Raw genomic sequence first — 16,726 nt, forward strand, 5'->3', positions numbered from 1 at the left:
ATCCTATAAGGGTTCCGTTTTTTCCTTCTGAAGTACGGAACCCTAAAAAGGTTATAAACACAAGCTACTAACAGATAAATGTCGATTTTTGAGCGCTTTTCAAATTCGGTATCCTCCCTTTAGTAGACACCTCACTGGCCTTTGTGTCCATTGCAGACGATTTATGGTGTAGACATTAAACCGCCTGGGACGGAATTAAGGATGACTCTCGTTAGACCGGGCCGTATCCGTGTCACGTGATCGCCTGTCATGTCATAGAAAAGTAAGCGCCGGAAGCTCCGGCCCTGACACGGCCCGGTCTAACGTGAGTTAAGGAAATGGGAGTGATGCCTAACACCTCGGCTTCACTGTCTTATCCCACAGGAAAGGCGAGCCAATACGTGTGGAGGCAGGTCGGCTGCAGGAATCTGCCGCTTATTTCAGGTTGGACCCTACTCGCTACCTCACGGTAACTCCATTCCTGGTTTTATTTTGGAATGTACTTCTCCTAGATGGATTGCAAGCCAATGCTAAGAGGACCATCTCTCCGGAGACGAAATAGCTTCTTGCTTCGTTTGTGAGAGGCGCCTCGTACGACACCCTTATCCAATGTGAGGGTTGGCGCTATTCTAAAGCCGGCCACCACACAGCTTAAGTACCAACCGTACTTAATAAACGTCAGTAATTAGTACCGTATTCTAAGAGAACATTCTTTTTGGCGTTATGTCTACTCAATGGCATAATAACTATGTGCAATCCAAGGGACAGCGAACACGGAGAAACCTAATATGTATCTTTCCATCACAGAAGGGCCCTTATGCTGAATATACACAAGTAGAAACTTATACAAGTGCAAGTGCTTCAAGTAGCGGCGATTTCGCGCGGATCCTCCACCTTCGTCATAAGATCCTTACCATCCTCCTCCTTCCTCCTCCTTCTCATCTTGGCTACGAATCCTGACTAAGTCGTTAGTTCCTGATCCGCCGGATTCTTGTTTCGCCGGATCCCTGTTTCGCCGGATCCCTGTTTCGCCGGATTTACTTTAGTACGTCACCATCCGAAAATACGAGAATCCGGCGAATCGGGAACTAACCGACCAAATTCCATGTCTTTCTAACCTGATAGCCCTTATACTTGATAAGCTCCTTCAGCCGATCCACGATGAAGAAGTCCCCATCCTCATCATAATAGCCCACGTCTCCAGTTCTGAAGAACCCTTCATCATCGAAGTCCTCTCTGCGGTCCTTGCCGATGTAGCCTTTCATGACAATGCCGCCTTTGACGCAGATTTCTCCAGTCTGGTTGGCTCCGACAGGCTCCCGAGTTTTCAAGTCAATGACCTGTTGGAAAGTTGCAATAAACTGAGTATAAGGTAAACCATTTTAAAACTGCATGCCCCTTTACAACACATATAACATTAGTCCCATGGGATAATTTGTTTAGCATGACCATGTCTGAACACATTCCTGACATTGTGGATTATAACTCCAACTCATTGGAACGAGCCGGGGTTTGCACCGAATTTGGGATTTTTAAAGGTAGGTATAGAGTATTTTACTCCAAAATCAACCAAGAATACTATGAGGTATACTTTTATAATGGCTCCAGGCACGACCGTCCCCACTGTCCCAGACTTTGACTCCGCATCAGTGCACCGAGTGACAGCTAACGCCGTCTCTGTCATACCGTAGCCTTGGAGAACCGATTTCACGTTTGGAAATCTGTGGAGAATTAAATACTAACATTAATTTGTGGTTCCACACAGGGTTCCATTTTGGGACCTTTTCTCTTCCATGTATTGTATACAAGGGTCGATCAACTATTTCTTGTTGTTATTCTGTCCCATCAGCCAGGAGTAAGTTTCTTAGAAGAGCTGTACTGCTACCACCAGTTTTGACATTGACAGATACGCTCGCGTCTACGTAAATTACTTTCTATACATCTCGCTTGCACTAATATGCGAGTAGGAGCGAGATGCATAGAAAGTAAGTTACTTAGACGCGAGCGTATCTGTCAATGTCAAAACTGGTGGTAGCGGTTCTGGTGTACTATGTTCTACAAACGTGCTTAGTAGATGTCGATTTACGGAAAGGCCTTATAACTACCAATAACTTCAAGTTTGGTTCACTTAAATACGAAATAACTAGTATTTTAAGAGTGACCCAGGCGACCGTAACCATGGCAACGAGTGACAAGAAAAAGTTGGTTCACCCTAAATGATTTGCCGGACCTTGTGCCGCGCGCACTGGGCTATACGCTATACCGCTAAAATCGATGTTCGTAAATTGCGGGCTTCTTTCTCTGTCACTATAATTATACGCCTTTGGAGTAAAAGAGAAAGATCCCCGCAATTTGCGAATTTTGTTCGCGGTAAACCCTCTGTTCTGTGACAACACTTGAACGAGACAGAACATACTTATCCTTAACTGCATCAGCTGTTTCTTTCGTGAGCGGCGCTGCTCCACTGTATATCAGGTCGATTGTACTTAAGTCATACTTGTTCGGATATTTCACTATTGCCACCAGTACTGGTGGCACGACGTAGAGACGAGTCACCTGTAATAAGTAACGTCATATGTAAGACATAATGTCCTATATGTGACGTTCCACGGGAAAAGGTACCTTATGAGGGTTTCTAGTTTCGGAGATATGAAATGTTTTGTAAAGAGGTGAAAAAATGCTCAATTTTTTTTTATTGTGTGATCTGAAACCTTAATGCGTAACGTTTGTTTACCTGTTTTTATTTTTGTTATAAGTTAGTTATAAGCCTAGTAATGTCGTCTCAGAGTTTAGTAGAAAAGGTACCTTATGGAAAAAAGATTGAAAATTTCCAAAAAAACTAGTCAATACGGGAAAAGAAGTTTGGTAGAGAACTGTATTAGCATTCTGCAAAACTAATTTGATAATTTCAGTTCTGGTTGGGGCGCCTCGCAAATATTATAACCGTACATAGACCGACATCACAAATCCAAGTAGACTGCTATTATACCAAAGTTACTCTCGTCAAGTCTTTCTTAACTAGAATAATCTTCATTTGGTTTGGTCGCATGCAGTAAATCAGCCATTGGTTTGCTGAAAAATGCCAATACCCGACGCATTACCTTATGGAATATCTGAGGTCATTGAACCTCAATGCCGCTTATCTTCAATAGCAACCGAAATATATTATTGATAAGAAATAGACGATTTATACCATCTTAACCCCAAAATATTATTAGTTTATCCTAACTGTTCCATCATCATCATGCCTCATCATGTAACTTAATCACAAGGTACCTTTTCATTACATACAAATTATTGGTCTTTTTTAAGATTATTATGACGAAGAACTAATTAAATTTGGGGCAGTTTAATGTAAATTAATATTTTCTATTCATAAAAGATAAACTGTAATATGATTGATATTTTGTAGTGATGTATTATTAGATTTATTTCCATAAGGTACCTTTTCGTAAATGTATGGAGCAAATACTGTTATTGTTATGTAAGTTTAAAGTGGCATAAGGGGTTAAATATAGTATTTAGTTGGGGTTTTAGGATTTATTTCATTTGAATGACAGAATTTCTTTCATATGTGCTCAGAAAAATTGATTGTGTGTCACATTAAAAGTAAAAATATTCAATTTTGTGATTTTATATGAAAAAGTCAGAAAATACATTTTCACCTCTAAATCGGTATTGTTTTTTGCTTAAACTGTCTGTCAGTGTCGTTTTCTAATAGATAGAATTTAAATCTTGAGAGCTCATTGCAATCAATCGTGAAAATGAAATAAAACTTTATTTTCAAGAGATTGGCTAGTATACACATAAATCAGTCGATATCAAAAGTTTCTATTTGCATTACAGAACAAGTCGCAATATTTTTTTAATCTCACATATATAAGGTATTATTATTTGTAGTCAACTATGTAACTTACTTCAGGAACATAGTTTTTTAGGCGGCTAAACTTAAAACTTCTCTATCGTAAAGTTGCTAATTTCACAACATTATTTTCAAAAAATCATATCTCTGTAACTACGCAACCTAGAAGGTTGATCTTTTGTGTTATCGATAGCTTATTTATTGTAGATTACTGGGGTATGCATAACTCCATACCCGCCATAAGGTACCTTTGACCGTGGGACGTCACATATAGGGTTCCGCACCTCAAAATCGCTGAAAAAGCGCTGGTGGCCTAGCGGTAAGAGCGTGCGACTTTCAATCCGGAGGTTGCGGGTTCGAACCCCGGCTCGTACCAATGAGTTTTTCGGAACTTATGTACGAAATATCATTTGATATTTGCCAGTTGCTTTCCGAATCCGGCGAATGCCATCTAACCTTCCAACCCAGAGGGGAAACTAGGCCTTATTGGGATTAGTCTGGTTTCCTCGCGATGTTTTCTTTCACCGAAAAGCAACTGGCAAATATCAAATGATATTTCGTACATAAGTTCCGAAAAACTCATTGGTACGAGCCGGGGTTTGAACCCGCGACCTCCGGATTGAAAGTCGCATGCTCTTACCGCTAGGCCACCAGCGCTTAATTACATTCATTCCATAGTTATTTCTTAGTTCTTAAGTGAAATTAATGTATAATTGGGTCAATTTCACCAAACGAGCATTTTTGTCTAATTCCCATGGAATTTTGAAATACCAACATTACACAAAACAAAATATTCTGATAATTTGATAAAAAATATAATAAACATAAATTTTCTTGTGGGGTAAAAATATTCATAAAACTATAAAAGTTATTTCAATATAAAATTTTGGTCAGGGCACGGGAATTAGTGTGTCTATGGAAATTAGATTTTACTAGCACGGAAATTAGAACATGGCATAGGAATTGTTTTCTTAACTTATTTTGGTAGTTAAAACTATTATTTATGTATATTTTAATCTACAATAATATACTGCAACCATACTGAAGCGGCATCGAACATATATATTACCTTCTTTAATTTTAGTTTCGGACGACAAATCTACGAAAGTATGATACACTAAAAACTACGTATTTGACTAATCGTTTCCTTTATTTTAACTAATCTCTCTTTCTTAGTAAAATGTACATAATTTCAAAACAATACATTGAGTAGTTGCGTAAACTTGTCCGCCTTACATACAAAACTTTTCATTAAAAAGTGTCATTATGTATCTGCATGTAGATAGGTACAAGGTGTATAATCTAGTATATGGCCTTATAGGAAATGATACTAAGAAATAAATAGTGGCACAGTGAGAAGAAGTAATTGTGTTAGTTAATCTGAAGAAATGCCTTCATAAATTCATAACGCAAAAAATTGTTTGACCACATATGAGGTAAGGTGGGGTAAACTATCTCCATGCCAAATATCATCAATATGATATTGGTTCAGCGGTTTAAGCGTTACGAGATAACAGACAGACAGACAGACAGAGATACTTTCGCATTTATAATATATTAAGAATAGGATATATTTAATTATTCTTGTATTAGAAAAGCTAATTTATAACAACTAATCTATTAAACGAGCAATTCTTGTATATATTTCGGGGATCTCGGAAACGGCTCTAACGATTTCGATGAAATTTGATCATATATGAGGGTTTTCTGGGGTGATAAATCGATCTAGCCAGGTGTTATCTCTGGGAAAACGCGCATTTTTGGGTTTTTAAATCAAATCAAATCAAAATCAAATATCATTTATTATCAGGCAACTAAGGCCCATAGATACATACCTTATAAACTAACATACATACATATAATATATTTTAGGTAGGTATATGTTTTCCGAGCAAAGCTCGGTCTCCCAGATATTTAAACTTTATACGGCATACGCTGTCAGCTGTCAAATTTACAAAAAAGAACATTGCAAATTTGATTCATTTTGTTTCATGTAACCTTAGGTACAGTTATTATAATATGTAATAATTCCAAAAATAGTTTTATGTTTATATAATATTTTAATGTTATAATATGATCAATGAATAAGGTAAGGTGGGACAAGACTAACAGTACGAGGATTCCATACAAGTGATAGTCTTACCCCGGTGTCGTCTTAGCCCACCTTACCTTACGTATTAAAATTGCCCGGGTTATTCGGGTCCACCCTGTATGTAAGTACTATAGTACCTACTTATACTAAAAAATCGTTCACAGATTTTTGTGCATTCTTTAAGATTTCCTTAAATGTAAAATAGAAAGATATACGTCATATTATTATTACATATAATATATATTCAATGCCAATATATATATATATATATATATATATATATATATATATATATATATATATATATATAATAATAATATGACGTAAACATTGCCAATTAACTCACAGTGCCCCCAATAAAAGATTTGTTAACAATATATGTAATACTTTCTAATTCCCGTGCCACTTAATCAGCTGTTTTAGGTAAATATTCCATGGGAATTAGGGCACGGAAATTAGAATTCGTAATAAAAAAATTCGCCAAAAATTTAAATCGTGTTTGACCAAACTGTTATGTTATCGCTAACATAAAGATACATAAAGGGCTCCTAAATATGCCAATTGTTATTGAAAAGCTATGTGGGAAATAAAATTTATAAGGGGCATCGAAATTAGAAAAAAATTGTCGCCCACCCGGATTCCGAAATATTTACGCGATTTGCTCGAACACGCCGCGGCTTGACATACATCCGCTTGCTTTAAGAGACAGCCGAATACTGCCAGTACAGGTGAGGCGGGACACGAGGCGGTTCAAATACAGACGTCGGCTGTCAGAGCCCTTTGAGTTTTGCCGACGAAATTGTACTCGCGCGCTCGGACAAAATTTAAACATCGATCACGAGTTATTTACCACAATGAAGTTAATAGTGTATGTGCTCAGTGATAGTAAATATCATCTAGTTTAAGTATTTGACACTAAATTAGTGATACTAATGTAGAATTTTTCGTAGGATTTTTCATTATGCTCAAAAGTAGATTCCGGACAGGGCACGGGAGTAGTAATTTGAGCCTTTAGGTATTTTTAAGTGTACTCTAAAAACCAATTAATCAGTGAATTCATATGGAACTCGGTGTGAAAGTGTGACTTCTTTATGTAAAAAAAAAATGGTAAGTATTATCTGATGCTAACCCGCGATTTTCATCACGGACAGAAAAAAATCGTGTTCAGAAATTGACCCAATTAATTAAGATCATTAATAAAGTATACTATGTAAGTTCATTAGCTATAACTATATTATCCAAAATTTATTTCTAACCTTATACTTTTCAATGCATTTCAAGTACATTTCAATCTCGAACTTTGGCAGATACACCATGTTCCTCCCACTGGCCAGGTACAGGAGCGACCCCATCAGACCCATGGTGTGGAACCAGGGGGTTATCATCAGGTATATGGGTGGTTGAGGAGTTTCTATGCTTTTTCTGTAACACAAATTGGACAGTCTTATGAAAACTATAGCGTAAAATGGGGTGAGTAGGGAGAAAACTGACATGCAAACCTCGATAACATTTTATTTTTACATATGTAAACTGAATGGTATATTATTATACAGGGTGACCTTAGCCATTGGACAAACCCTGAAATCCCACGTAGGGTTACTTATCAGAAATGCTCTAACGGTAATATTTTTTAAATTAGAACAAAAGATAAATAGATAAATTATCAAACAAAAGTTATTTCCAATAATCGACAACAAAAAGAAACATACTGTATTAATCATTGGCAGTGCTTTTGACAATTTGTTTGAAAATGTGCGGCAATGATGACATTTGTCAAAAGTCAGAATCTTATGAATGTCTCAGAATGTCATAAATAAAAAAGATAATCAAAACGGTCGAAGAAGGTTTCATACTATTTATTACCTCACGAGCTACTAACACATACAGGTTGCTCCAATAAAGTAAAAAAAACGTAATTTGTTAATTTCTTCGTAACCGCTACACCGATTGTTATGATACTTTGTATACTGGTTCTAAATATGTACCCTAATCTGTGATTTCGGCTTTGTCCAATGGCTAGAGACACCCTGTATAATAAATGTTCCGGACGTTTGAATTATAGATTTTTTATGAATTTGGGTAGTTCCATTTCATAACTTTATCGATAAAAACAAAATCCCTCCTCACCCCGTAGTACCTCGTAGTTGGGGTGAGATGGGATTTCATACTAAGGTGATTTTGGAACATTGTTGTATCGATTTTTTTTCTTATGATTATCACTATAGCTCCATTTGTAATACAAATACATTATTTAGGTAGCAGTAGCCTTTAAAAACCATCTCACCCCCCTGGCATCCCTTCTCTCCCCATTCATAACCCAACTCTCCACGCAATTCCTCTCACCCCATTTTACGGTACTAAATTAATTTTATATCAAGCAGAAACGTCTGCGAACGATGCTATCTAAGGCCCAAGATCCTACCTAAACTACTTATTCAGTTCGATGAAATTTAAAACATATTTAATTGGAACAGAGTCGCATTTGTTTTGTTTTGTTCAATTTTCAATCAAAACCAACTCTATTCCCTGCATAAAGGTTTTGGCAAACCATGTCACATGGCACTGGCGTGCCCCGCATGCCCGCGTGCGGGCCATTGACGCATATCTCAGGACTGGCCTTACGGGCAATAAGAATGGGGCATGAATGGGGCCAGTACAGCGGTGTGACACCGCTACAACGCGATTAGTTGTTGAGTTCAAACAATCCCTTGAGTTCGCATCACGCGCGCGATTGGTCGCAATTAGTTGCGGTAGACTGCACGATTGGCTCGAATTCGTGAATGACACCGCTGAACTAGAACCATTTTTAGTGCCCGTAAGGCACATCAATGGCTCGGAGGTGGATCTGAGGGACGCGATAGCCAGGGCTGTCAACACCGCTGCCTACTAGGCATCCATCGTATAAAGGAACCTCGACACGAAAAGAAGCAGTAGTAGTAAGAGAGGCCTCCACTAGCGCCTCCCAAGCGTCGGCGTCTAGTCAACTCGATGGCTGCTGCTCGACGCAACGTTGGCGCAACTGCGCAGCGACGCCATTTTCCACAGCGCTGACTAGACGCCGACGCTCAAAAGACGCTAGGTAGCCCTGAAAGTATAAAAGAAAAAGGTCTTACGAATTGCTAGAGGTGAGCGCGTTGCGATGTGTCAAAGCAACTCCTTTTGGAAGACCAGTGGTGCCTGAGGAGTACAGTATAAACAGCGTATCATCCGGCGTGTCCACGTCAACTGCTCTGAATTCCTCGTATTTCACGTTTTGAGCTGACACCTAGAAATTAAGGAATTAATCAAGAAGCAAGAATGATTTATTTTCTGTTTCAGGTAGGTACATAAAAAACTAACTTATCTATAAAATAAAACTAATAGTTATTTGTACAACAAGTGATCAAAGTTTGATATTTCTTCGAGTGCTTATTTTGAGTCCCGTGCAAGCGAAAGATTCTATGATAGATTCACGAGCGTAGCGAGTGAATCTAATTTAGAATCTTGAGCGTAGTAAGGGATTCAAAAGCGCACGAGATGTAAATAACTTTGATATCGTGTAGTACACAAAATTTTTCACCCTAAGCAGTGAGAACATACCTAGAGGGACAGAGATAATAGAACCCAAGTATATCGAACTTGTATTAGACCCCGCATGTTGAAATGACATTTGACTATAAAGGTCACTTGAATGTCATTTTGTGTCACTCAGTGAGCAAAATCGAATTTTGCTCACTGAGTGAGACACTCTCAGTGAGAAAAATACGATTTTGCTCACTGAGTGAGACAAAATGACTCAGTGAGCAAAATGCGATTTTGCTCACTGTTTTTAAGAAGCAAAGTACCCTTGTTCGAGCTGCTGAGGTGAAAAAACTAATACCACACGATAGTATCTGGTGCAATAGGTAAGTACATAAGGTTTTGTAAAAAAAAATATATTTTACACAAAACTACAGTTGTACCATGGTATAATAATATACTCCGCCTGGTACTCCATTCCCGTCTTTTCTAGGTCACCTAACTGACACGGGCTTACGTCATCATGCGACAGCGCTATATGATAATATGCGATAGCGCTATATATAGCGGCCATGTTGTTGTGACGTAGCCCCGTGTCACTCTGGGAATGGAAGACCATGTTTTATTAGACTATGAGTTGTACTAGTTATTTACGACACAATAAAGTGCAGAAAGTAGGAAATTCGCAACGAGTGGTGATAAATTAAAACACGATCGAAGGGAGTGTTAAAATATCGACACGATTTGCGAATTACCTATTCGCACGTGTATCGTGCAACGTTTTACAGAACATATGGCCCTTTAAATTTTCGCCACATCAGGCACGGAAAGTTGGAAAGCCATTAACTTACCAAGTCGTTGTACGAAATAGTTCCCGCGGGTTTTTCGTCACCAAAAACGATGATTTTCTCAACATATTTCAATGATTTCAAGGTCTTTTCGTGCATTTTGTAAGCCAGCGGCGATAAGAAGACGCATTTCGGCTTCGATATCCCAGCAACATGGGTTAGCTCATCTAAAAACGAGAAATATGGTAAGGTAAACGTACTAGTGCTCGACATGCTAATGCCCAATAAATGACACCTTGCTGTCACCTCTATTGACAATGACTTAAGTTTCAAGAGCACCAGTACCACCACCTTATTTGGGGTATTTTATTTTAGCCACCTGAGTCCCAGAGGCCCTTATATGGAACAAATGTTGCCCTTGCCCGTATCATAGTACAGCTATGTAGTGCATTGTCTTCCATCGTATTTTCTAGGAAACGTTCGTATTTGTCATGCTACTTCAATCACACTATCACACTTCAATCAACCTCAGTACTTTTTGTACCGAGACTGACTTAGCCAGAAAAAAGCGGCTGGTGCTGGTGGCCTAGCAGTAAGAGCATGCAACTTTCAATCCGGGAGTCGCGGGTTCAAACCCCAGCTCGTACCAATGAGTTTCGGAACGTGTACGAAATATCATTTGATATTTACCAGTCGCTTTTCGGTGAAGGAAAACATCGTGAGAAAACCGGACCAATCCCGATAAGGCCTGTTTCCCCTCTGGGTTGGAAGGTCAGATGGCAGTCGTTTTCGTAAAAACTAGTGCCTACGTCAAATCATGGGATTAGTTGTCAAGCGGACCCAGGCTATGAGCCGTGGCAAAATTCTGGGACAACGCGAGGAAGAAGACTGACTTAACCAGACACGTTCGTACGTTTCCGTGAAAATACGATGGAAAGTAATACACAACATCTGTATAGCCATATGGGTTCCCATAACCTGTCCCCACAGACAAAACATCCTCCAGACTTAGCATACCGCTACCCCCTCTGCCACGCATACGGTAATTTTACTCCATGTTCGAGTCGAAAGTGTCTTTGTGTGACGTCCGTGAACTCGTTCGTCGTTTGAACGGACCAATCACGGCACGGGACTTCCGGCCTGTCCCTTTCTGCCTACTGCATTCCTGCAGCAGTATTGCAGTGCTGATGACTGCATTGCTGCTACAAATGTCAAAGATCCGGGCAGCAACTTAGATTTTTAGATTTATAGCAGTAAATACTGCCGACTGCATTATTGCCGCGAATGTCAAAATTAATATCAGGGAGACCGAGCTTTGCTCGGAAAACATATAAAAACTCAATAATGCGCGTTTTCCCAGAGATCCATTTTTCACCCCCAAAAACCGCCATATAGCAAATTTCATCGAAATCGTTAGAGCCATTTCCGAGATCCCCGAAATATATATATGTAAGTATAAATAAATAAATATACATCAAACATCAAACATCAAACATCAACATTTATTCAGCAAATAGGCCACAAGGGCACTTTTACACGTCATCATTGAATTTACATATAAGCAAAAATAATAACATCAACAATTTTATAAAATAAAACTAACAATTCAATCTAACGTATTACAATTACTAAGAGATGTATATGGTCTCTTAATGTCGAATTACATAAAAAATACAGATACAAAACACAAAAAAAAAATCTATAATATTTAGAGGTGTAAATGTCTCTAGGTGTCAGAACTATAAGATTATATAGTTTATCAAGTTATCCTTAGAGATGTATAGGGTCTCCAAGAGTCAATATCCTGTATAATTAATACATTCATTAAGAGAAAAGAAACATACGAGAGCAGAATGAGGTGTCTCACTGTAATTAATTAATAAAAATAAAGTTACTAAGTATAATAGCTTGTGTTAGCTTAAACAGACCAGTCTCCACAAACAGCACCCGTTCACGAGTATGACGCGTATCTCAGCCATCGCCTCCCTCAACCTTCATTCGGGAAAGTGGCGACCCGATCAACGACGCCACCGTAAGTAAAGACTTTTAAGCGAGCATGACATGTTCAAGCTTCCGGCCTATAATAATACTAGTGGCTCTGTGAGCTGTAGACCTCGCGAACAGAGCTTTAAATAACATGGTGCTAAGAGCTTAAATATAGTAAATAAAAAAAAAACAATACGAAATTTATGTGTAAAAAAATACAAAAGGTTATAATATCCCAGCATACAATTACTGGGGATCGAACCCAGACCCTCTGTGCAAACAGAAAAGCGAACGTTTACAAACTGAGCCAAATAGTTCTTAGATGGGTTGACGAAATTTAGCTACTCCTTCTCAAATTAAAATTAGTTAAAATTAAATATCTCAATACCTCCGAAACCAGCGAAATAAATTTTCTGAATTTTTGGCCATTTAATCTATAAACATATCTCAAAAAGAAAACACTCGTATGGTACCGATACCACTATTTGTTTAGGCGCGAGCTATCACGACTCCGCCATTTTAAAAAAATTCAAAAAACCGGACGGACAAAAAAAAATTATTTAGACATAGAATCCAGTCACAAAATTTCACGAGATTCGGTTAAGAATTGCGACCTGTAGAGGAGAACATCCGGACATACAAAAGCAAAATGCTCCAGTCGAAACGTAGACCTTCGCTACGCTCCGGTCAATTAAAATTGTAACGCGAACTTTCCCAAATATATCAATAAACTATGTTTAGTTCTCATGGAGCCTACTAGATGGCGCTAGTAGTCCTCGATTTCGACGTAAACATTAGCAATATTTTATCTTTCCCGTAGTTTTAAAAATCCAAAACCTTGCGTAACTTGTGTTATGTGTTGCCTAGATTTTTATGTAAACATAACGAATGTGCAAACTAAGATTAATGTAAATTGGATAGCTTCCAGTTCCTAGGCAACTTTTAGTTCCTTACGCCTCACAAGATGGCTCTACTAGTACCCAATGTTTTGTTCTTAAACCCAATGTTCCTGGAACCTTAAAATTATGACTTCAAGCATTTCATAACACTTGTATTTTTAGTAAAACATAGCAAATGTATAGATTTAGATTAACGTAATCTTGAACACTCATACATATATAGTTCATCTATATGCACAGAGATGGTTAGTAAGCCTATCATAACTCGTTTCTGAAACCTGTAAAAATACAGAACATCATGTAACATGTTCCTAAAAATATATCGAATGTATCTAAATAGTTTAACATGCATAAAAACAACGCGCATGTTCGTACAATTTAACTGTTACCCAATTTGTCACTAGATGTCACTGTACAGCGCGCATACTAACCCTACATGGCGGTGTTAAGATTTTTCCTAGAATAAGGACCCGATGCACCGAATATTGTAAATGTCGAGAATTAGCTAGGCGATAGATTTGTACGGCCTGTGTACCCCCTGGGACCTTGACGGACTATCTTTTCAGAAATTAGGAGTTTTCCCGGTTCCCCTTGCGCACGACAGCTGTACGTCTTGGACGCTGCTCGGCCGTAGGAGATTCGTTAGATTAGTCAATTGTATATATATCTGTATAGTATTAGCGCCGACTGTTGAAAATTAATATACGGCTATCTGCCATCACTCCGTGTTTCTCTTCGCTTCATCCCGCACGCCCCACCTCTCGGAGAAAACTCCCCTACATCTGGCGCACAACGTGAGGGCCGTGCCGTGACGTCGCAACGAGTTTATGCCTGTCGAAACACGTCGAAGAGCGAAATTATTGCAGGAAAGAGATAGCATGGCGGTCAGTATGACAGACAGCCAGTTCCAGCAGCTGTTAGGGGCGATCACCAGTGCTGCACGACCTGCTCCGTCTCCGGTGAAACATAGTTCCTTCGCGAAGGCCACTTTCTCCTACGACGGCAAACGGGATCCAGCCTGCGTGCAAACTTTCCTGACGGCGGCTACGTGTTTCAAACGCGTCGGGAACATTAACGACAGCGACGCACTGCAGAGTTTACCTCTAATACTAAAAGACACTGCAGCCATTTGGTGGAACGGCATAAGTGAGTCGGTAAAGACCTGGAACGACTTTGACAGCAGATTGCGTAGGGCGTTTGCACCAAAGAAACCCGCGCATATGCTGTACAGGGAGATTGTCCTAAACGATCAGGGTCCTCGGGAGCTTACTGAGACCTTTGTCGCCAAGCAGAGAGACTTACTTGCTCAGATGCCGGAGCCGCAACTCCTGGAGACACAGCAACTCGACTTGGTGTACGGGACCCTACACAGAAAGATAAAGGAGAAGGTACCTAGGGAATCTGTCCTGAGCTTCGATGCCCTCCTAGAAGCAGCACAATCGGTCGAGATGCTGTTGGATGACGAACCCCCTCTACAGCCACCGCTACCAGCAAAGAAGGAGCGTATCAGGTGTAACTACTGCCGAGTGGTGGGTCACACTGAAGATGTGTGCCGAAAGAAAGCGAGAGAAGCTGCAGCCCGAGATGCGGTGAAAGTTGAAGCGCTGCCACCAGCCACAGCTAGTACCTCCGCAGCAACGGCGACGCAGGCACCATCTCCGTCACAGCCCATCTTCGCGTGCTACGGGTGTGGTACGCCAGGCGTAGTCAGGAGCAAATGCCCGAAGTGTGCGGCAGCTAAAGGTTCGACTAAGGTGGAACGTGTCGATTTCTGTGCCACTGGGATCGCTGAAGACTTCTCCATGGATATCCGGAGGAGACCCATAATTGGAATCGGGATAGACGCAATGTCAGGGACAGCTTACGTAGACACGTGTGCCAAGAGTAACGTGGCATCGTATGAGTTGTACACCTGCCTAAAGAGGCGTGGTTACAGAATCAGCGTGGAGTCTGCGAGGGTAAAGCTAGCTGGCGGCGATGAGAGATTGCAGGAAGTCCTGAACCTAAAATGCGTGGTAAACGTGTGCGACCGCGCAGTCCCCACCAAATTCATTGTGTTCCCTGGCAAACGGAACACGAGAACCCTCTTGGGAGTACCCTTCCTCCAAGATGCCGGCATCATCGTGAATGTGCCACAGATGACGTGGCACTTCATCGACAACCCCACGAAAATATATGAGTTGGGAGAAGAAGATGACAGGGAACAATCATTGACGTACGTGGCACAACCTGGTCTGAGTTACGGCATAGCGGCATCAGCAGTGTCGACGAGCGCGTCTGTGCCGAAATATAGATCAGCGCTACAACGAGCCCTACCATTCGACGCCGAACTACCTTCGGAGTCTGCTGCAGTCCCATACAGGCTGATCCCATTGGCCATTGATGACCTGCCGGTGGTATCTCATACGCGCAAGAGAGCGAAACCACTAGACACTCTAGACATAGTGGCCCCCCTATTTGACGGCTACTCACCGAGGTTTGTGGACGATATGTACAAAGACGCACAAAAGGCTCTCACCACGACGGAGATCGAGTTATCCCCACACTCACGGGAGTTGTTCCCGGAACCCAGCCGTACTTTGTAAAGCATGGGTGCCTCCCAAAGTTTCACCCGGTAACAGACTATAAATACGTGCAGTCTTACCGAAGAGGGGGAGGGTTCCCCTAAAGACTACCCCTGAACCAGCAGTCACGAGTGGACGTCCACCCAACGGCCTCAACGCAACGAAGACTTTCCTGTCACCGCGCCGGGTCGTCTGCAGTTCCAGAGGGGGAGACTGTAACGCGAACTTTCCCAAATATATCAATAAACTATGTTTAGTTCTCATGGAGCCTACTAGATGGCGCTAGTAGTCCTCGATTTCGACGTAAACATTAGCAATATTTTATCTTTCCCGTAGTTTTAAAAATCCAAAACCTTGCGTAACTTGTGTTATGTGTTGCCTAGATTTTTATGTAAACATAACGAATGTGCAAACTAAGATTAATGTAAATTGGATAGCTTCCAGTTCCTAGGCAACTTTTAGTTCCTTACGCCTCACAAGATGGCTCTACTAGTACCCAATGTTTTGTTCTTAAACCCAATGTTCCTGGAACCTTAAAATTATGACTTCAAGCATTTCATAACACTTGTATTTTTAGTAAAACATAGCAAATGTATAGATTTAGATTAACGTAATCTTGAACACTCATACATATATAGTTCATTTATATGCACAGAGATGGTTAGTAAGCCTATCATAACTCGTTTCTGAAACCTGTAAAAATACAGAACATCATGTAACATGTTCCTAAAAATATATCGAATGTATCTAAATAGTTTAACATGCATAAAAACAACGCGCATGTTCGTACAATTTAACTGTTACCCAATTTGTCACTAGATGTCACTGTACAGCGCGCATACTAACCCTACATGGCGGTGTTAAGATTTTTCCTAGAATAAGGACCCGATGCACCGAATATTGTAAATGTCGAGAATTAGCTAGGCGATAGATTTGTACGGCCTGTGTACCCCCTGGGACCTTGACGGACTATCTTATCAGAAATTAGGAGTTTTCCCGGTTCCCCTTGCGCACGACAGCTGTACGTCTTGGACGCTGCTCGGCCGTAGGAGATTCGT

The 16,726-nt window shown here is 40.3% G+C and overlaps 1 protein-coding gene across 1 annotated transcript in view; it reads right to left on the minus strand.

Moving 5' to 3' along the window:
• Positions 1 to 16,726, minus strand: part of LOC134802747 (uncharacterized) — a 29,487-nt gene that overhangs the window by 2,561 nt on the left and 10,200 nt on the right. The window contains exons 3-8 of the mRNA XM_063775431.1: positions 10,283 to 10,446; positions 9,047 to 9,198; positions 7,190 to 7,355; positions 2,396 to 2,535; positions 1,571 to 1,700; positions 1,098 to 1,319 (exon numbers count right to left, since the gene is read on the minus strand). Coding sequence (XP_063631501.1) covers positions 1,098 to 1,319; positions 1,571 to 1,700; positions 2,396 to 2,535; positions 7,190 to 7,355; positions 9,047 to 9,198; positions 10,283 to 10,446 — 974 coding nt within the window. The remainder of the gene's footprint in view (positions 1 to 1,097; positions 1,320 to 1,570; positions 1,701 to 2,395; positions 2,536 to 7,189; positions 7,356 to 9,046; positions 9,199 to 10,282; positions 10,447 to 16,726) is intronic.

The sequence above is a fragment of the Cydia splendana genome, chromosome 25, assembly GCF_910591565.1.
Source record: "Cydia splendana chromosome 25, ilCydSple1.2, whole genome shotgun sequence".
NCBI lineage: Eukaryota > Metazoa > Arthropoda > Insecta > Lepidoptera > Tortricidae > Cydia > Cydia splendana.